General features: G+C 37.5%; 1 protein-coding gene across 2 annotated transcripts in view; it reads right to left on the reverse strand.

Annotated features, from left to right (window-relative positions):
* The window catches only part of GABRB2 (gamma-aminobutyric acid type A receptor subunit beta2), a 171,174-nt gene that overhangs the window by 73,387 nt on the left and 74,109 nt on the right, over positions 1-23,678 (reverse strand). For both annotated transcript variants that reach the window (XM_037398490.1, XM_037398489.1), the window contains exon 7: positions 4,295-4,377. In XM_037398490.1, the coding sequence (XP_037254387.1) occupies positions 4,295-4,377 (83 nt within the window). The remainder of the gene's footprint in view (positions 1-4,294; positions 4,378-23,678) is intronic.

Raw genomic sequence — 23,678 nt, forward strand, 5'->3', positions numbered from 1 at the left:
ACAGTCATTTTTCTCTGTTATGCTAGAGGGTGTGCAATACAATATTTTATTTGTTTGAATATGATGTATTCTTCAAACTCCCCTGCACATTTGCCTTTGAGCTCCCACTAGTCTTGTGGTTGATTAGCTAGGATATTCCTTTCAACAGTTACAACTCCAGAGAGGCAGGAAACAGCAGAGAAATAAAATTATTCTACAGCATCATCAGAAACTCAGCAATGCATACTGCAGTGGCAGAGGCAGGGAGCAGAAAGGAGAGGCATTTTACTGAGTCAAGTCAATATTCAACTGAAAAGGAAAAAGCTCTCTGTTGCCTGCAAGTTGGGAAACTAAGAACTGAATACGCAGGAAAACTGATTTCCCTCTGGTGTTATAACCCTGCTATTGAGCGTGTTGGGAAATAAAAAAAAAAGAGAAGTAGAATAGCTCAGATTAGATGCCCTTGGAAAAGATGGCCTACAGGTTTAGAAGCATCATCGCAACACTGAGCATTCAACACAATTCTGCCCTTTAAGGATGAGCAAAGCAAAAAATGATCAGGGCTGTAACTAGCTATACATGGGAAAAAAAAAAAAAAAAAAAAAAAGGATTTCTGTTCTCAGAACTGATACTCTTTAAACTAATAAGGAATAGTCCTCTCTTACACTTTCAGCATCTAATCTCATTAATACTGCCTTAAATTGAAGTAGGAAAAATGCTGTCTCTTGTATCTTAATAGAGGATACCAGCTCTCCAATTTCATTTTTTATATTTTACATACAACACTTTTTCACCATAATGTCTAATTTATCTTGAAAATTAATCTAGATTTATGTAAACCTAGACTAACAAAAATTTGATAGTGGTCACCTTTCAGTAAATACAATGACACATAGAGAACAGTAACCCAGGCTGCTAAAAGCCAATCAACTCCGGCATCAGTAACAGAATGAGACGGGGAAAGGAAGGAAGAAGCTCAGAAAGACTAGAAGAATACAGGAAACGGCAACATGTATGGAAATGGGATAAAAATCTATCATTACTTAACTCAAAGGATCTGGCTAGACAACAGCTCCTTTTTTAAATGAAGTGTACCTAATCTAGGCTTTATTATAACATTTGATATAGGGCTATCTGAGAACAATTAGCGAAGATATATAAAAGGTTTGCAGGAAATTCTATTGCACTGCAAGTATAGATCATGCTCAGCACAGAGAATTATTATAAGCAAAGGTCTTCCTTCTTGGCATTAATATTCTTTGGTATTTGTATGTTAATGAAATTTCTACTGAAATAAAATCTGCAAGCACTGTTAAGACAAAGGATGATCAGAACAAATATAGCAAGAATGGATAACCTTGAGGACAGTAGCAATATTAAGAACATTGATTTATGTGAATGAAGAGTGTTACGAAATGTCAAGTCATGTATTCTTAGTACTATGCAAAAGAAACAAAAAAAAACCAAAAAAAAACAAAAAAAAAAAACAAAAAAAACAAACCACCACCACACAACTCCTGAAAGCTAGAATCCACTGCTGGAAAATGAGTGAGGAAGGCGAAGACTTTGCTGTACTGTTCCAGGAAAGAGTATTATCTGAGAAAGTTATGCAGTTGTGAAGGCAGGCAAAAGATGACTCTTGGAAAAAGGGCAGCATTAATGCTATAGTTTACTAAAGATTTCATCTGGGATACTGTTTATGGTATTAGTTATTCCTAATGAAGAACTAGCATTAGCTAGTTCTTCATTTCTCTTAACATACTCTTGTATGGGAAAGCTAGAAGAGACTGGCATATTCAGTTTCCTGAAATGAAGCCTACAAGAAACTAGGACTGCTTTCTTTAAACATATTACGAAGGTCCCAGCAAGGCTGGGGAATACATTGAACTAAAAAAAAAAAAAAAAAAAGAAAAGAAAAGCAAAAAAAAAAAAAAAAAGAAAATTGTTGACACAAGCAGCAAGTATAATTTTATGCCTTCATGGCCATGAAAACACTTGGGGTAGAATTTAGAGAATTTCTAACCATCACAAGAGCGCTGTGGTGAAACAGACATCCAACAGGATCAGCAGGGCAAGGAACCAACCTACTTTTAGCACGCAGCTTAATAAGTTGAAGGAAGCGATTACGACTTGAGTATCTGCATTGAACAACTTAGAAATTCACTTTCAATCTCATTCACTCTACCTATCTGCCTAGCAGCATTTTTCTGTGAAGTGATTCATAAAGATTAGACAGACTCAGGAGTTTTACCTGAACAGAATGACATATATAAAGAGCAATAATTTTCTAAAGCAGAATTCAAGTGCTTCGAAACACAGTTCAAGTATTACTTCTATGCACATTCTTTAATGGCCTTTGTTACCGCCAAGAAAGATAGGCTACATACAGTATTCTGATTTAAATCCATTTTACTTTTGTGATGCTACAACAGAGCTAATACATCCACAAAGGAGCTCTCCTACAAGCTACTAACCACTATGGTAAATTAACTCCTACCCTTTCTATGACACAACGAGTACTGTGTTCTTCATAGTAAGCGGAACAACAATTTTGAAAGCTCGTTGCCCTGTTTTCAAGGCCTGCTTCTTGAACAATAACAGATCTGGCTTCAAACCTCACATTAGATGAAAGGGAAATTTCAACCTAGAGGTCCCACATTCTAAGCCTGAATAAGAACAAGTGCTCTCATTGAAAAGCAGGAACATAATTTAATTTTCAGTTTTTTATAAGGACTGACCTAGGAAGTATTTCCTGGCAATATTTCCCAGAGTGGGTCCTGCAAGCATGACAAGGCAGGGGCTATCTAGCTTGTGAATCCCAAGAAGACTCAGGCATTTCAGCAATGCAGACATAGCAAGACATTGCTGGTTGTTTAAACAATGCTGTAAATAGAGAGAAAGGATGCCCCCTGACTCTCCAGCTTTCTACCTTACACACACAATCAGGAAAAAAAAAATATTCAGGGCTGTGCTACAACAACAATTAAAAGACTCCAGCATAGCAAACCACCTTATCAATAAAAATCTCTATAAACCTGAATACAGTTTTACCAGTAGCTCGCACATTAAAATCAGCCTCCTGTACTGCTAAAAGGCTGCAGGTATGAAATTTTGAATCAAGTGTTATCAACAGAGATTCTATTACGAACTGGGAAAAAAAAAGAAACACAAAAACCCAGACCCAAGATTTCATTCATTCTCAAAAGAGTGAAGTCCATCACCACATTTGCTGCTTGTGTATTTCAGCATACAAGAGGGGTGAACCTTAATGATAAGGACTCATTTTGTTTACTTTATGCATGTAAATTATTTCAGACAGCAGTGTCACAAGTTTAATTCAGGAAAGGATTTTGGCATATCTTTAAATTACACTAAAATGAATGAAACCTGGGCACAAATGTAAAGCATATTTTTAAATGGTTTCTGGAACAGGAGAAGGAAGCTCAGCTGTAGCAAGTTCTTAGCAGACTGTAGCACAAGCTACTGTCATTTTGTACTTCAGTGCACACAGAAATCCCACATAATCTTTTATAATACAGAAGTTCCTTAAAAAATATACATACTTTCATGCCATTAATTTCCATTTTTCTTGCCAGTCAACTTAATACACCCCAGCTGAGTTACCTATGGTTCTCCTGAAAAAGGAGATTTATCTTGAGAGTGCTGATACTGTCTTAGAGTGCCAAATAATGCGTGCTTACAATATTGTCTTTGTAACAGTGATCATGAATTTTTTTTTTCTCTGATGTACTTAGATTCCCTAAAGATTTTTCACTGAAAAGATACCTAAAATTTATTTCACAAGTTTTATCTACATAGAAAGTTTGATAGAGACACCAGCCATTAAATCAGGAGATATATAACAGACAGCGTTGCATAAGCTGAAAGTTTAACTACAGCAGAGGGGTTAGGAAAAAAAAACCACAAAACACCTATTTCAAGGACAATTCTAACCTTTTGCTGTCATTTATAAATGGAAACAAGCTGTCACACAATTCAGCAGTAAAGGAGGATAAAGAACTGATAATAATCCTCATGCTCATCACATGAACTCCAACAAGGCATTTGAACGAGACATTTAAAGCTGTAAATTGTCCATCAAAACACAGAATAACTTTTGCTAATCCTGTGCCACAAATTACTAATCCATCTGGAAAGCTTTTTTTTTGCATGTGTTTACAAGGATCTAAATGTCGTCAGACAGAAAGACAACTAGGTTAGTAGCATGTTAAAAAAAATAAATAAAAAAGAGGACAGAAATAAAAACTCTGAAACAGTTGACCACAGAATAAGTAGGATTTGCAGAAGTACTTACAGCTTTCAATCTCCAGTGTGCAGTTCTGCTCATCCAGCGGATATCTCCGTAGGTCCATCATACAAGCAGCTGTTGTGGTAATTCTAGGAAGGAAACAGAAAAGCTGGTTCATGTGTCTGGTTCAAATCTTTCCTTGATCGCACACAGCTGAAAGACAAGAAATGTGTTTCTACACAACTGATGCTCTTGCCTATTTTTGCTGAAATACCGTGTCTGCTGCTTACTTGTAACTAATGCTGTTCTGAGAAGGTTATACCAGTCTGGTGGGCGAGCAGAGAGCTTCCCCTTTACGTGCCATTATCACAGTACTGTAAGCTTTAATAATCATCAACCAATTTATCCTGACAAAATTAAATATGAAGTAGGATAGCAGTATTTCCTTCATTTTATAGTGGAGGACTTCAAGCCAAAAAAGAAAGGCTCAAAGAAAGGTGGCAGAGGAGGCCTAAAGAGGAACAGAGAAAGACACATACTTCACATCCTGGGTTAATACACCAATCCGTTAATGAAAGTTAATTCTTCTTTCTTCTGTTTAATAGTGCTTTGTAAATGAAGTATTATTTTATCTTCATGTTAGAAAGTGAGGATTTCCAGGACCCTTTTCACAAAACATTTAGACCATATTTGCGCCTCCAGATTTCACCGAACCTCCTAACGTTAATATGTCAGGTGTGCCTCTTAGACATTGACAGAAACATCTGTACCATCAATAAATCTTTTGCTGATAGACCTCATGATGGTATGTGACCCTGAGCGGAATATGACCAAGGCACAATTCTCAGTAGCATTTTATTAACTGTGTTCTCATCAAGTCTTCTTAACGTGTAGACAAAAACCAATTCTTAATCCTCCCTCCCCTCCACCACCCTGAGAGCATGCTATATAACCCTTTAGTAATTAAAAAATATTACCATTTGGAACCTGCCAACACTCAAATTAGTATGTCCTGCATATACTCCACGTAGGGCCAGGTATGGATGTAGTGCAGATGCAGAGAGGTTTCTAGACTTTCTTCCCCCTGTACCTGGCAAGAGCCCTTCTCCTACAGCTACTAGAGCCTGGTGGTTTATATTGACTCCTCAGAGAAACAAAGATTTTCTCCTGTGTGTTAAGTACAGCTGACCGGCCAACTGCATCTGGGGAATCTGCTTCCACACCAAGTAGAAAAATGAGAGCATTGCACAGCAGCCCACTGTACGAGTTTTGTTCAGGCTGAAGGCTGACCAAATGATTTAGCTCAAATCATCAAACCCAAGATGATGTGGGTGTGCATCCAAAATGGGACCCAAGTGGATAGACGGAGTGCCTACAGGACATGCAGGCACCGTCTGACCTGGCAGGATCAGCTGCTACATCGTTCCAGGGTATTCGTGACAGACCATATGACCAACAGTTTTCTTCTCAAAATCCTGTCCCCCTGTTTGAGGGTTTCATAGTAGGTATTTAGACTGTTCTATAACTATTTTAAAAACTTCTTTTAAATTCTTCAGCCTGACAAACAAAGAGCTCTTTCATTTGATGGACCTCATTTTTTTTCTCCTTAAATACCTAATAAGAGCTTGTGAGAAGCAGAAAACTGCAGTTGCCTGAGAGGCTCAAAATTCACTCAACATTGACTCCAGCAATTCCTTCTGCAAGGTACTTCAGAAGCGTTGAAGCTATACAATCTTTTCATTAGTATCCTTACTGTCCTAACAACACTTTACTGTCATTTCCAGAAAAAAAGAAGAAGAAAAAATATCCCTGTAAATTAAAAGAAAAGAGAAAAAAAGTAGGGGCAAGTTATTAATATAAACACATAGTAACTCCGACCTCTTTCTCGTCAGTCTAGGCAAGATCCCTCAATTTTACATTTTGACCATTCATATGTATTGGGCTTTCAGAGAAAAGAAACACCTTTTGCCACTAAGTTTCTCTTCAATCACTACGTGGGTACTCACAGAACTGCTTTTGAAAATACATTGTTTTCAACGAGTGTGGATCACCACAGATGCTTCAAAAGGAAGCTTCCTGGAGTAGAAAAAAGCAGGGGAAAAGAATCCTTTGGCTCCCCTCAATGGAAGTCTTCCAGCTTTTAATAAACCAAACTGCTCAGGAATACATGTTTGTTGATAGCAAATGCAAAGGGAGCAAGCAGCAGCATATATTGTTAAAAATCCTCTCAGCAGCTCATAATTGGTTCCTTATTTAAAAATCTAGAGGAAAACCAAAAGAAATTGCTCTATTCCAGTATCAATGTCAGATTGATTATTTCAGGGAAAACGTCAGGAAAGCTGGAGTGAGACCAGAAGAAAATTACAGCTCATGTTTTTTGTTTAGTTGTGTTTTCTGCTGAAGAGGTTTGTGGTTTGCTTTGTTTAATACCTCAGTATTCCCATATCTATGTGTCTATTATAGTAATGAGTTTTAGAAGAATTTCAGTTGTTCACAAAGAGAAGAGACAGGAGCATAGATTTACAGCCAAGATTTAAGTGCACAAAAGATTCGCGGTAAATACTAGCCTGGTTGACCTAAGTTTTTTAATACCTTCCTCCTCACTACACACATTCTTCCTACCAGAGTCTACCAGACCAGGGGCTCCAACACAGACACTCCCATGCCTGTGTTACCCCCAGCAAAGTGTCTGTTCATCCTTATGGTGGAGCTGGACGCTCACAATTCTGATATAGCTTCAGCAGGATACCTGGGTGCAACAAATACCACAAAAGGGGCTGAAGGCTGCAGCCAGCTAGGATAAAAGCTCTGTAGGCAACATTATCGAATCATTAAAAGACACAGTGCCTTACCGCTTCAGAAAGTAAAGACAAAAAAGTGGCACAGTAATGAAAATGATTGGTAGAGAGGAGTTTTAATCAAGCCAAAACAGCAGTTTTGAATAATGTATTTAATTCAACTCGCTTGTTCATTCTTATCCATAATGCAAATCCACTGAAATTAAATAAGACTTCTGTCCTTTTCTCTTTGTACCTCCCTCATAATTTTACCCTGACTTTTCTCTTTCATCTTCAAAATTATTTAAACAACAAACTACCTCTTGATAATTTCTCAGTGGTTTGCAATTCATGGTGAATAGCTAAACCAAATTACCAATGCAAGAACATACAAGAATCACCACCTCAGAGTACTTCAAAGTCATGACTTTTCAGGCAGAGGAGGAAACAGCAATTCATTATAGCAACAAGGAATACTTGAAACAGGCCTAAAGCCCCTTCCCCAGAGCAGAGCTACTTCAGTTTTCATAAAAAGATTTAAAATATTTTTATACAGCCTGGACTAGCGCACAAAATACAACGCTGTATTTTGCATAATGTAACCTTGAGAACAAACAATGAAAAAGTGAAAGCTTTTCCAAACCCCCAGTGTAACTCGATGCATTATCGTCATTAGGGATGATAACAGAACCATCGTGCTCTCACAGACACACCGTATGAAATGAAACCGTATGAAATGTCTCATAGACTAATCTTTCCATCTCCTGCTAAAGCAAGAGAAGCCTTGTGGTACTTTATGTTACGATTCCTAATAATGCAAACCAGTCCTCAGCTTTTTCTTTTATGGTCTGTGTGTTGAATGTAGACCGACTATGGAGCACACAAAGAGGAAAAAAGGCAAACCCTGAAGCACTAAACTGACTAAATAATGTATTATGAAGTAGACCTCAAGAAAACCTCATGTATCAAAACAAGCATAGCTACAGTGCAAAGAAACCTGCACCACAACTAACTTGCAGGGAAAGTAAGGTTTGCTGTCAATAATTTAAAATAATTCAGGTAAACTATTTTTTCTGAGAAAGCTGAAAAACTGCCCTTGTCTCCAAACTTTTGTGGAGGTTCTATGATTCAAATGAGAGCTGGAAATTGGCACTATTCCTTCCACAGGCCAAAGCTAAAGGCCATAATGCAGTTTTTTATAACACTTCCAAACTTAAAGTGATACAGAAAATAATATCCATAACAAATACTATCCCAGCAGTGCTAATATTTGTTACTTTTCAGTGATGTGTAAGGGACAGTTTTTCAAGATCCCATAGATTTTGCTCTTCTGACAAGTTCAAGTGGGATGTGAAATTCAAAATAGCAACTTAAACAGTTCTGACGTCACCAGTGAAGAAAAAACCTCTCTGAAAGACAGGAGAACAATGCTAATGAGAGGTGGAGATGGACAGAATCTAATTCCCTCTTGGAGCTGCAGTGGCTCTGCAAAGCTATGGGGAATAAGCAGCAACAGAAACTTATGTCTGCTCCGGAAGGAAGCAGCCCTGACCTATAATTACAGGATTACATACACAACAGAAAAGATGAGCAAGAAGGTGACAATTTCAGATGGCTCCTCTGAGAAGAGTGGTAGTATAAGAACTACATAACACTCTTAACTCTAGCACTGACAGATGGTGATCCTTTTGAGTCAAAGACAGAGCTGAAGCCTGGGAAAATACAAATAATTCTTTCTTTAAATGTATGCACATACATCCTGTTGAAAGCAATGTGAGATTCTGCATCAGATTTGCATATGTGAAGGTAGACTATGACTCCCCATTAACAGCATCAGGAGCAATCCAAAGAGCTTGTAAGGACACCAAAGTATAACAGACTGCGCCTATCTGCAGCTAAACCCACCGTTCACTCCTAATTCTTGGAAACAGTCCTGCTGTGCCACAGCTGGAAACATCCGTGGCAGCAGCAGCCATCAGAGCCAATTTCAAATACGTGGAAATCTTGGAACAAAACTGGAACGTGATAAATCTCTCTCTTGAACAATAATATTGGATTTAGACATATGTGTCAAGGTTGTTAGACATACTAAGAGATCTACTTTTAAATTAAAATAGATTGATTGCTAATTATAGAGTTCATTGAATTCTTCCTCCTTCTGCTTATTCACATGAAAGATAACCTATGATCATGCAAGGGAAGCTTAAGAGCTGGCTTTAGCAAAACATAAAAAATAGTGACGTTTCTACAAGTCCATCATTAAATCTGAACATTCAGCTATTGACTGCTATATGCTTTGAACTGTAAACTGCATATGGAGTTTCTCAGTGTACTTTTATAGTGGGGAAAAAAAGTGCAATTGTTTTGTTGAAGTTGATGCCTCAGTTTAAGATGAAATTATATGCTCAGGCTACCCAGAATCTGCAATATGCTTCTCTTCTAATACCACTTCTCAACATTGTCTGAGTATTCCAACCTAAGTTCCACCTTGGCTCATTTTTCTTACTCCATCTGGGACTCACTATCTCATGACATGTAGATATTTTCCCCTTGTCTCTGTTGTGTGCAAACCTTGAATAGCTAGGTACTCTCTGAAAGCACTAAGTGTATTTGTTAAAGCTAGAAGGCACAAGCATAAAACAAGTTAAGAATAAGAAGGATATGATGTTAAAGCATTTTCTAAATGTAATACAAGATAGGAAAAAACTTCCGTAGTTAAGTTGGTGGTGGTGTTTATATTGCTGGTAAAAGAAGCATCCAAGATTGTTAAGAGGAAACTGAAACATATACGCTTCTGATCTTTCTTGGCAAGAAACTCTGCATTTCTCTGCTGAAGGATAGCCTGCTGTGCCGTTTGCATACCAGCTGGGAAGAGTAATGGAAAACTGAAGAATTTGGCTGTTATTTTATGGTACAGGAATTCTGACTCAGAAGAACCAGAATTTTGCTGCAGATTTCCATACAACGATGTGCAATTTTCTGCTGTATCTTTCAGCATGTAGCTTTCTAAATTGTTCTTTAAATTAGATAGCATTACCTATTACCCTGTCACTGCATCCAAAACTCAGCCATGACATCATGTTCATAATTTAATCCCTGCAAAAGGCACACATCACTCTGCAATAAAATCTTCTGGTACAATAACCTCAGCTTTAGATTGAAGTTACTCGAGCCTTTCTCTGAAGTACTATGTGCTCCTCAAGAAGATAACACAATGCAGCAGCTATGGCAGTAATGCTCAGAGGAGCACTTCATAATTTTAATATTTTATCACTGGGAAATGTATCCTTGTCTTTCAGCATTCACTTCATTTCTCCCTTTCAAAAGAAATAAAAATAAATAAAAGGGAGAATGCTAAACCACTACAGGACTCACAGAACAATGAAACATTACAGGCATGATGGCTGAGTGACTCACTATGTAACAACCAACTTTGGAATAAAGAACTAGTACATCTCCTCCACTCTATACATAGCCCTTGTGCTGTATGACCATCACTTTACTTTCAAATTTTTATCTAAATATGTTCCTTCTTATGGTTGTGAAAGTTGCATGTCTAGTTCACTCAGATAATGTCAGCATTGAAATAAAAAGTGCATTATTTCAGCTTCTTTCTCTTAAAAATTTATATCTGTATCACCCAAGACGTGTTACATTCTACAAATAAATCAATATACAGAACATCTTTAAACCAGTTGTGTCCTCTTCAACAGGCAAAAAAGTTTATAACTTATAAATTTCTTAGAAAAAACTGTATAACCAAATGCATTTCAGAACATCTATAACACCTTTCTCACAACCTTTTCGGGGGTGGTGTTCTAGTAATTCAATCTTATATACATGAGAGTATAAGAAGATTAAAATTTATTGCATTCTCTTTAAAAATAGCTAATTTACAATTCTGATATTACATTATATTTAATACAGATTCTCTTAAAGTATGGAAGAAAGCTAGAACTTTGGGAGGAGACACATGGATTTGGTGGCTTTTTAATCAATTCTCAGTGCCCAAAAATAATTGGTGCTTAGTTCTGGTGAATGTATGTATACGTATATGAATATGTATACATATGTATATATGTAAACATACCCTATAGTAACATTTTTTAATCCAGGATGATAAAGATACAATGTTTAATTAAATAATTGAAAAGCTAGGGGGAAAAGGGAATCTCTTCTCCACAAAATCCGCACTGCTTCAAAGCACAAATTGTGCAGATAACACTGCTGCTAAAAACATAGAGATAAGGAAGTACAGATTGTCATAGTAAAATAGCATGCACTTTGCCCATGGGCTACCTTTTTATGCCTTAAGAGAGAGACAACTACAGTAATGCTATCACCATGTAGTGCAACTCTCATCTTTGGAAGCACAGCATCTCGTTTCCCTCAGGAGGCTGTGTCTGAACGTTCAGTCATGTGAGCCTTGGAAAACAGAGTGCAACTCTTCTCCCCACCCATGAAACGTCTGCAGTAATCCACCTCCAGCACCTGCTGGACACAGCTCCTTGTGGGAGCTGCCTTCAAGGCAGACGGTGGTGGTGTTTGCACTACCTGCATCTCCCAAACCTTCCTCTGTTAATGAAGAACTTGTGCTCACAACGATGAGCTGAAGCAGAAACTTCGTTCACTGCTTTATCTCGTTCTTAATTTATACTTTCTGTGACACAGTCAATCCTGCAAAATCCCTTCTCACAAAACGCCACCAAGAATGTTACCAATTACTTGCCTATTCAGGGAGACATCTGAGTGGAAGGTATTTTCACCATTCTGGAGAAAGGAAGTTCTACCCAAGTTAAAAATTAATGTGAAAGTCAAAACAATCTTCAGTGGAAAAGGCACATTCAGTTTTATGATTGCAGCTTATTTAGTATTTCTTACAGAAGTAAGATAAGAGCACAAAGCTCCTATTCCTCTGGCTTTTGTGAGTCAGAATAAGAAGGCTCATTTTCCACAGGGAAATGTCAATAGAAATAATAAATTTAAGTGGATTCTTCATAAGCAGAATTACTCTCAGATCAAAAAATGTGGAAAAAAGTCAGGAAACCCCCTCTAGTGCAGACCTGAAATTATTAAATTTCTTTCAAGAACCTCTACAACAAAAGCAGTAACCCATAAAATTCTAACTCTTACAAAATTCTGAGACAAAAGTAAAACAAACTGTCCCTGTCCTAAAGCAGCAGTCATGCCTTAAAAGCAACCAAACAGGGACACAGTGAACAGTCAGAATAAAGGCAAACTGTAAAGCACAGTAGAGTAACAGACACAAGTTATTACTTATTAATTCAATGATGATAAGACATTTTCATGCACTCCAACTGGAATGCAAGGATAGTTGCACTGCCTACGTGACTGTAGGATTTCAATTAGTCCATTTACTTCCATCAAACAATGTAATCTATACCTTTCTAATTCTAGCAAAAAAAGCTCACAAACATAATTTCTTTCCTCTTCACTCTTCAAGAGAACTTCACCACGGCCAAGAATGAAGTATTTAATCACCTTCCTGTCTGTAGACATTCCCCAAAACGCAGGAGATGCTTTTGCAGTAGCATGTCAAAGTGAGGGGTACCTACACCCACAGGGGATTTGCTCACCGTGAAAGAGAACAGGTAAGGGAAAAAATCCTCCTCCGAGTAGAACTGCAACCATTGTGTGCTAACACTGGTGCCTTTGAGGAATCTAGTGCCCCATTTACATAAACTTTCCAGATAGCTTTCTTTACTCTAGGCTGCCTCTGTCTAGAACCAAGTCTTAAAACAAATTTAGATATTATTTTTTTCTGTTTTGCTTTTACTGATGACAAAGGGGATGACGTCCCATTCCTGTCTCCCTGAATAGGTCTAAAAAACAAACTGCCATTCACCAGATGCCCAGATTCAGAAAACAGAATTTTGGGATCTGTCAGCATACTAAGAGCCACAGACCGCCTGTGTCACAAGGGAACTCATCCTCCCCCATCCCACCCACCACTGCAGTTACCGCCGGCAGCTGTAATGCGCTCCGCATCCCTTTAAGTGCTTCTGCAAAACAGACCTCCTCACTTCTGGTAAGACATACCTCTTTCATTCTCTACCTGAGAGAGGTCAGCCACTATCGAGCAGCTATACAAAATATTTTTGTTTTTATTTTATTTCTGATGAGAGCTGAAAGCAGAGGCAGTAGCTAAGCGTGTCAGCGAGGCCCTCACGTTGACGTAGCTAGAATCTCTGCTGTCCCCATCTTCCCTCTCCCTTCGTCCTGCCTCTAAGCTCACACAATGCAACAAGCAAAAAAGAGAATGAGAAACTGCCACTTTTTTTACCACTATTGAACAAGCTGATTAAATCTACTGTAATATTCCAATACAATAAACCAAATATTCTTGTAATTGAATACTGTCATAAGATCAATATCTCTTTTTTTGAAAATAAACATTTCAGCTTCACTTTGGTATTTAGGGAGCAGTAAAAGACACATATCCAAATGCATAATTCCACCCTACTGACAGCTTTTCAAATATCACTGCAATATCGGCTACCTGAAGTACTGCCCTCATACTTTACACCTAGTTTGCTAATACATTAACACAACCATTGGCTAGATAAGCCCATGGACACTAATGTATCATTTCCCTTTTAATTTTACTGAATGACTGCTGTCTGTAGTTAGTAGGTAGTAATGCTTCACCCTCGTGTGGCAATAAGGGGTGGGGGTTGAGAAGTCCATGTACTAGATTGTGAAGTCTGTGACAGATTTTGCAGGGCTCAGTACTGCATACGAGTAAAATAAAGGGAAATTATATTTCAGTTAGGTTGAGACTGTCTATACTGCTATTAATCTTGTCTTTACAGTATCAACACATGCAATACTAATTGTAAGCATGTTTCAGTATCCTCATCTGATCAGCATCTCCAGGGGCTGTGTACAAGATTTTAAAACCAAATAAACAAATAAAACTACACTTGTAATGAGAATCCTGCCTCCCCCTCTCTCCTGCCCCTCACTTTTCATTGCAAGATTTGTGATTTGGTATTTTCAAAACCACATCTTTCAGGACTCAAATTCAACCCAAAACCAAAGGAAAATGGGAACCCTATTTTTAAGGACTCCTTGGAAGTACCTGTCTTGCTATATACAGTGGGTCTCAAAGTATACGAAAGCATGATTGTAAAAAAAGAAAATAAAAATACCTTTGAAACATTTACAGCAATTCAATCAAGTTCACAACTGAGCAGCCCTACCAAAAAACACTACTGATTTCCTTTTGTGTTCATATGCATCATGAACAATCAGCAACACAAATACATTCACACACACACAAATATATATAACAACATAATATATGCTCCTTAATCATCTTTCGTTGATGCATGCTGTTTCTGATTTGTAGGGCTTCTCCCTGCAGTTGTATTTTCCCTTTTTTTGCAGCCAAATACTATTTTCAATCCCTGCCAAACAGGCTAACAAGAATTGGGTTTCAGTGACTGAGAAGTAGAACTTAGTTTGTTATCCTTCATTTTACATAGATGTTTATAATCAATAATTCATGAACTGTACTTCATTGCTGCATCACCTAAGTCAATTTATAGATATAACATAAACAACAAAAGCTGACCAAAATATTAATGCCATGAGACCCCAGTTAATACCTATCACTGATGTATAACTTTATTCCTTAGAATCTTACTTTTTACCATTTTTATCTAATTCCTTTATGCTATTTGATTTACTAATTCATGTAAGTCGTACATTAAAAATAAATCTATCATCTTATCTCAAGTTTTTTTAGCTGTTAGTTTTTATGGCAAAAAAGTTACCATCATTTGGCTGGGGAAAAAAAAAAGAAACTAATTAAACTGATTTAATCACTTTTTTGTTTTTGTTTTTTTTAACAGCTCTGATGTCAGTACATCATGCAACTGCATACAAAAGTACCACTGGCCAGTTTCCAAACCTGTTAACTGCTGCACTGAAGAGAGCAGGCACAGAAGTACCAAGGGCCTATTTCAAGATACTAGAGTGGCACAAATGACATAATACATAATGTCTTGTAGAATTAAAAGGGGCACTGTGAAATTACAGATAATTCCTTGGGGGAAGGATTTAATGCTTTTTTCTGCAGTGATTGTCACATACCTAGACCAGTTATTACTGAACAGTAGCAAGTTTATCCTTCATGAGTGAGAAAGTTTTTTCCCTAGAACAGGGAGAAATGTAAAGGGTCGAAAGAACTCAAAGAAATTAGATACCAAAAATAGGGGAAAATCCCCAGACAATATACTGATAATAAAATCTAGGTTTGATACTGACGTTAATCATGCACCATATAGCAAGTACTTCACGCTAGTCTACTTGTACAAATACAGGCCTGCAAGCCCTGTGGATTCAAGTGCATCACCAGCATCAGGTAGCGAAACCTCACAAAACTGCAGAGGGATAGGCTGAGGAGATTTTTTAAGGCAAAATGAATTCTTTCAGTGGCACAACCTCAATTAAGATTCAACAATCAAATTCTTTAGTCCGGTATAGCTAATAATAGACTACTTCCAACTACTTTCTGGCTTTTAACTTTTCACAGGAACCACTTCTAATCACGTGCTTGCCGTGGCCTGCAGAAAAAGGCTGACGCTGCACTGGCAAGCGGGCAAGAGGCAGCGTTACCAAGCAAAGGAGGACTGATTCGGTTGGAATTGCCTTGTTTTGTTTCAGTAACGTTTTTCTTTCTGGAAGATTTGGTTTGATTGTATTAAGCACATCACAGCATTTCTTCTGTAGAATAGACTTTTATTTCATATTTTTTAAAATATGTATTATCCATCAATTAATATTGGTGCTTGTATTTACTCTTCCAAGCTACCTAAGCTACATGTATGCCAAACAGCACATCAAATCCTGTACTGAGTAAATAAGATGCCATGCCTGACAGAGATGTATAATAAAATACAGATACAGAGTATGCAAATATGAAAAACCATATTATACTAGCATGTTTTTTCCATTCCAGAACAATATTTTAAAATTACAGAAGAGAAATTGCTCACTTAAAATGGCTACCAGAGTTCTTCAAATTAGCTACAATTTATTCCAGTTTTTACTAACCATGATTTGTATTAAAGTACTGCCTATAGAGCACAAATGAAAAAGATACAGACTACGTAAAGCATCCTATACGTACACATCAAGAACTAATCCCTAGGGATATAAAGCTACAGAACTTCACCGTTCACCTGAGCCCCATACGCCCAGGGTGTCAGTGGCGCCTCTCCACCCCAATTAACAGCCAGATCTGGGGCTGTTTAAGCTGCCTTTAATAAATCATCTATTTGCATTGGAGTGACGTGACATACCCCATCCAAACAAACTACTTCCTTGTGAACCGTATTTAACTGAGGACAATGAATAAGATTTAGCAGGTATTTTTAGGCTTAATTCATAGCATACAGGTTTCAAATGGCAGATTCTTATTAATGTCAATTGACTTTAGGTAAGGCTCCTGCGGGGGAGGGAGACAGAAAAAGAGACACACAGATGATTTTTTTGTATAAAATGCTACAACAGGGAGTTGGGAAAGGAAAGGAAGAAGATCCTTCTTATTCATATCAATGCTTTAGGAGAGGTCTGACAAACAAAATATGAACATTTTATTCTTAAACATTGATATTTTTCCTACCCAGGCTAATCTGCAAGCAGACATCTGTGGATTGCAGCTATTACTGATCATACTCCCTCTTTTCTTTCCCTGACACATAAGTCTACTAACATGATACCTAAGCCAGTAGATTTTTTTATTATTATTTTGACAATGAAAAAATACATTACTTAAAACTGCCTTCTATCACATTCCAGATATCATGCCAGGCCTCAGTGCTCTTCTCATCTATTGTGTTAGGCTTACACCATCAATCCTCCATCTCATACCTGGTCTCTTTTAGACATCAAATATACTTATTAATTTAATATATTATAAAAGTAGCAGCAATATTATTTTAAAAATAGGAAGCCATGTTCCCTTTTAACATTTCCAAATCAGTATCTGCATCTCAGACCAATTCGGCTTTAGTTAAGTGTTTATTGGATGCATGAGAGAAGCATACAGGTTTGTTGATTGTTTTTCTTTAACAATGAATCAAACTTTACAACTGGAATTAACAGGCATCTAACTATACTAACGTAACTCCAGCTGTCCTGCTGAAATCCACACCATTTCCGAAGGTCTACATCTCCTCCTGTGCCAGAGTTAGGATGCTCAGTTATAACTTTTCTTTTCCTCATCTTCATTTCAGAACGTTAATAACTTTGTTTCAAACAGAAACAGGGAAAACACTCCAAAAAATTCTGACATACTAGCTGCATCATACTGGCAAGGACAACTGAAAGCTTGATAAGCTATCTAAAACTCTGAACATCAGAAATCTAAATAGAAAAGCTGCATAGAGGCTGCTTTTTGATATTCACTTGGTCCTCTCCTGTTTCTGAAATAATACCTTTGAAACTTCTCAGTAACTAGATATCAGGGGCTAAAATGCTAATCCATATGTTGGAAAAAAAAAAAGGGGGGGGGGGAGTTTCCTCCTAGTTACCATGTTTTGCTGCAGAATATGTTTTTTAATAAGTAAAATTTCCACTAAGAGAAGCTTAAGTAATCTTACAAGGTCCCTTCTTTTCCATTTTAATGCTAGTAAGATCCATCAGTTTCTGTAGACAGTTATTTGCATTTTTGATCAATAAAGCTATTAGATTTGGAAGATACTTGACTCTGACCTGCCAAGCAGCCTGAGATGATTCTGTACACAATGCCGTTATCAGATAGTGTATGACCTGACTCTCAAAGAGAATCAGAAAAGTTCAACTGATTCTAATCACAGTTTAATCAGGTCTCTGCTTTCCATATACTTATGCAGACAGTGGGCATCGCTTTCAACGTTTTGTTTATCCAGAAATGCATTTTAACAACTCTTGCTGCAGTGAAAGTTGAATCAATACGTAGGCTATATATGAAGGATTTCTTCGTATTGTGTATTTTTATAATTTAATTTAGAAAACACGTCCTCCAGTGCTTTTCATGTTACCTTGGCTATGCACGAGACCTTCTTTTCTCCAAGAAACAAGTTATAACTAGTTCACATTGGAGGCAGATGAAGAGTCAACTGAAAAATATCAGTCCTACTCTGAATACAGCAAATATACATTTGCTGAGAATATAAACGCTTATCTGAGATGTGGGACCTCTCCTGAAGCCATTCCCTGTATTCAGGAATTTTTTTTAAAATTAATCATTTTGCTATAGGAAAATGCATCTTTTTCCTTCTTCTTTTTTTCCTTTTTTTAAAAAAAACAATCTAAAATTATGCCCATGCTTTACTTAGAAGTCTTTTATACATAAACAATAGGACAACACATGCTGAAACTCAGTAAATTAAACTCAGAGCATCCAAAAGGCATTTACTTGATTAAATGCACAGGTACTTTGCGGTGACTGAAAACACTGGCCTAAACCCACAAGGTGAAAGCATCACTTGGCTCGCAGGTTCAGCACAGAGACATCCCAGAGGCACAGCAGTGAGTCTATTACCTCTTTCATGTATCCTTACCCCCTCCTGGGCCCAGGTGTGGGAGCAAGGGCCAGCCAGCCACAGCCCTTTGGCAAAACACGGACTTGTCACAAAATGAGCCTGTTCAACAGGCTTTAGAGGAGGGACCTCCCAGCAGCAAAACAAACATTTCCTAGGATTCACATTTATAAAAGAGGAATTCAAAACTCAAGAGCTTGAGTTTGTTCCCCTACGTCAGATTTGGTGTTCATCAGGGGAATCTTCACTGTGAAGAGCACTGAGCATCTTTTGTAAACATTATTTTTCACACTACGAATGTCTGCATGTCAACGTTATTATCTGATACCAAATGATGTTAAAGGACATGACGGTTTCTACTAACCACCTGGCAAGAACACCTTTTAATTTCCTTAGCGTACAAGGAAAATAATAGTTTGCCCTACTCCCTCTACGAGGCATAATACTTATGGGAAAGATGCTTGAAGAGCCTTTTAAAAATAACAACTCAACAGAAAAGTCTTAGCAGGGATGTGGACGTCAAGTCAGTGCTGCCTGCAGTGTGGGGATGTAAGAGAGAATGTTGTATAATGAAACAGCCACACTTTTATGGGCAAGCAGGTTTCTCAAGTGAGAAGTATGGGAAGGTACGTGAAAATTCTCTCTGCCACATCTTGAATGAGTGAGATAGTTCTGTATCCCAGTCGCATCGTTCTTCTCATTTCACAGTATTAATTTCACAATACGTATTCCCAAGTATCTAGCCGTATTAATGCTGCACAGGGAAAAATATCCATCTGTTTGTTTTTTTGTTTGGGTTTGTTGGGTTTTTTACTTGTCATAACATTTCAGAATTTCACTTATAAACTACTTTCAGATATTTCAAGTACTGACCAGAATTCCTCACTTCTGTCATGCATTACATATGTTCATTTAACCTAAAACTAGAGCTAGTGACTCTGCAAAATCTCTCTTATAGGTGGTAAATCTCATTTCTAACTATAGACCAGAAATTTAGCAAATAATGTCAACAGTTTAATAACTTTCTTGTTTAAGGTTGAATGTGTTTCCCCTGGTGTTCCTCCAAGCTGACAAATGAGAAGATTAATGATATGAACGTCAGTACTGCACAAAGGAAACAGGCCTTCAGAAGTTAGGTGGATACTGCTTATATTGCAATCCACTTCCCAAAGATACAGACAATGAGGTAATAACCAGCTTGCTCAAAACTGCTGTACTTTTCAGAATTTTCAGCAGCCTACAATCTCAAATTTACAACGCTGAAAGCAACCAAATATGTTTGTGGTACAATGGATCTGTCTTAGCTTTTCATTTACTCAAATTAAGTTTCTAGTCAACTGGTTCGATCATGACTGCAGTGCCTTACCAAGGTCTTAGTAACTTCATGGAATAGCAGACAGCCTCCTAAATTCAGAATACCAGCACGTCAGAGGGCAAACTACACATTATGCAAAGCCTTTACATCTTCTGTGTCAGGTAACAGAAACCCTGCACTAGGTGCAAGCCTACAAATCTGCTTTGTAGGAAAAACAAGTTCTTTTCAGGTCCTTTCTACTCCTTAAGTCACTTCTCCATTCACATTTCTGACCATATGTATCCCAGGAACCTTGACACTTGCCAAATACAGCCCTCACATCCCCTCCTCTTTCTCTTTCCCTCTCTCAGCATCACTTTGCTGTAACCCAGAGGCTCCTTACCCCCTTGCCCCCTCCCTTTGCAAGCAGCTTCAAGTACAGAGGTATTAATCCAGGTATTGCCATAGACAATGTATAGACTTGATAAGGAGACACCAGAGGTAGAACCCTCACTGTCAGGAAAAGAACTATTCACTCAGTTTGAAAAAATAACTTTTAAAAAGTAATCCTGAACTTTCCTGGCTCGTACCTGCAACACAGGATCTTTCCTAAACAAAGGAAGAGCAAAATAATGCATGAAGACTAAATCCAATTGCCCTAGTATTTACAAATAATGATAAGGGACCCAAGAGTGACACTCAAAAGTAAACAAGCCTTTAAATTATGAGTAAAATATATATAAAAATCTGTGAGTTTTGTGAAGAACAAACCCAGAAAATGCAGAAACATAGAAATGGCAATACTATTCTGAGAAAGAAGCAATAGTAGACAATCTGGTGAGCAGGAGGGCCATGACAGACAGATGATATCAAAGGTGATGTGAAAATTTAAGGAATTGTCTTTATTTGTTGTGCCTAAATAATCTTTCCCTGTTGTTGTTTCTTGCAAACCATAAGAACAAATAAATGGGGGGGGGGGGGGGGGAGAGAGAAGCAAAACAATTAAAAAAAAGCAGTAAAAGTATTTACTTTCCATCTGTCACATACAAATCATATTTGAATTCTAGTAATTCCAAAAAATGTTTGTATTGAATACTTCTAAATTTTGACTTCAGTTTTGGCTAGGTTACAGACAGAAAAGTCTGTGAATCTTTTGAATGCATAAGGAATGATTTATAGTTACCCACATAAAACAGGCACTGCAAGTTTCACACGCTGTCAGTAGGAACAAAGATGAAAATTCAGTGCTTCTGGGTGTGATTTGCTTGAAGGTTTCAGGCAAAGCTTGGCACAGGTGTGCTTAAAAGAAGAAAGCACACATCCTAATTCTGCCTCTTAGCAACAAGATATAATCTTAGTATTTGATTTAAAAGGCAGGTGATGAATCATAAATCTTCATAAATAAGGAGATAGCAATACACCCTCTTTGCATGGTGTAAATGTCACGAGAGGAGGAGATGGAAAGCGAACTATCACATAGCTAAGTCACTACCATCTGCACAATTAATATATGTTCTAAGCAACGAGGGAGTAGGAGGGAAAAGCATCATCACTTATGACTATGTAGTCATTAGCCAAGATCCTAATCTTCATTAGACAAACGAATTAAAACTCACCATTTACTGAAGCTGTCACAGTGGCTCCAAAACAATACTCTAAAAATGGTCCCACTGGAGTTGGATGAAAACGATGCATTTTGAAGGAGTAGTTAGTAAGCAGAAGCATGACATCAAGATAAACTGACAATCTAATGCCATTAATCTAAGGCAACCCTCCCACCTCCCCCCACCTCCACCACCCCCCACCCCCCAAGTCAATCAATTTTTACAATAAGGAGGAAAAGAAAATAGAGCACATTGCAAGTTTTAGCAGAAAATGATGACTCAGGGGATAAACAAGGTCTGTAATTGAATGAAAAACTGACCACAAAACCACAACTGGCTTATCTAAGAGATTTAGAGATTGTGCACACTTTACATTAGGAAACTGCTGGACTGAAAGCCTGGATGAGCACACAGTGATGAGGAAGAACAGGAGAGTTAAGCAAAGCCAGACGGGGAGAGGATAATGCATTTTCCAAGCAAACACAAGGAAGCGGGAGAACTTTGTCAGTGCTAAGAATATATTTGATCAATTACAAATCGGGGTCAGGGGAAACCTCTCACACTGCCAGCCGCAGATCTCAACTTACCTACACAGTTTATTTTCATTACTCCTCAATATTGAATAGAACACAAAAGTAATGCTCAAAAGGGGAAGAGGAAGGGGAACGCTTTTGCAAACATTGACCCTTTTTGCCAACACTGAGAGGCACTTGTTCATCTAAATGAAAGCTCTCCATGTTCCTGGGTACAAAATGGCTTCACTAAAACTTTTTTAGTAGGTAAATCCTCTGATGCAGAGCTGACATGCTGTTCTTTTAACTGATATCCCACTTTCAGCATGGAGGACAAAAGATTATTTGTCACACTAAGCCTGAACTAACAATGTCTTTTAAACAGCACTTTGAACATCGTATTTTCCAGGGCTGGTAAGAACTGCTAAACAACAAATAACTGTGAGGAATAAAACTTTTCACTTGCTCATCCCTGTCCAAACTAGTGAACACCAATGAACCCTCATTTTCTGGTCATTTCTTTCAAATGGAATTTAAGAAGTCTGCAAGTGTGCAGATACATTATTTCTATAAAAACTTCTAGTTTTCTGCCACAAGCACAGTAGTAAGTTTGCCACATTCCCACCTCATTTTGCAGGGGTGGAAAATTCAGAAATATAGTAGTGATACTCAGATATTTGCTCAGGCCCAGCAAACTCTTTAGGTTTACCAGCTTGGCCATCAGGAACATAAGACAAAATTTAATCTACTGGTCCAGTACTTAAAGCAAAACTAAAAGCTGTTTTTGCTCCCTAATGCACTGACAAATGCAACTTAATAAAAAAAGAAATCTAAGTGGGAGAAACTACTTCATCAATGCTTTTTTTTTTTCTTTCATAAGTCATAATTACCTTTCCCTTGTTAAAGCTATATAGCTCAGGCATTGCAGTAATCATGTATTTCCTAATTGCTTTATATTCATCTAATATCTATACCTTCCTCTGAGCAAATTACTAATAAGATTCTGTAACAGCTATAATGAATAGCAGCTGTAACACTTACTATTTACTTTAATTCTTGACATTAAACAAGTATTACCCTCCATGCCCATTTTCTTCTGTTCAGTTCTGTGGAGTAGTATTCCCACTGCAAACAGTCTCAGTGCCTTTATTCAGTCTTACCAACATTTCTATGATCAGGACACAGCATATTTTTGCGGCAGTCCCACAGATCACAGACATAGATTGTATTGAAATTAAAGCTGTATTGAAATAAAAAGAAAAGATAAAACTTAATGAAAATTAAATGAGCTGAAGCAGATAAGATGTGACCAGATAAGACAGCTGGAAAAGGAGTTTATCTCCTAAAAATACATGAAAAACATCTTCGGTACTTGTGGAAACAAAATATTAACAGAGAGAGGAAAAAAAAAAAAACCAACAAAAAAACACCACCAAAAAAATCTCAAAATACTGAACAACCAAAAAACCACATTAATTATTTCTAAAGCCATCAAAACCCATTATGTGTAGGGATATCTCAGAATCTGATGCTGTGGTATTAATGTGCTTAATATAACAAAAGAAAGAGTGCCATCATACGTAAATGCATTATAAGCTTTGGGTCTGTACAGTTAAATCAAAAGAGGAGCAGAAAAGAGATGATAGCAAGTCAGACTGAAACAGCAAACTGCAGTTGCTGTTGATTTACACAAGTGGGACCCCACCTGCAG

This window comes from Falco rusticolus, chromosome 8 (assembly GCF_015220075.1).
Source record: "Falco rusticolus isolate bFalRus1 chromosome 8, bFalRus1.pri, whole genome shotgun sequence".
NCBI lineage: Eukaryota > Metazoa > Chordata > Aves > Falconiformes > Falconidae > Falco > Falco rusticolus.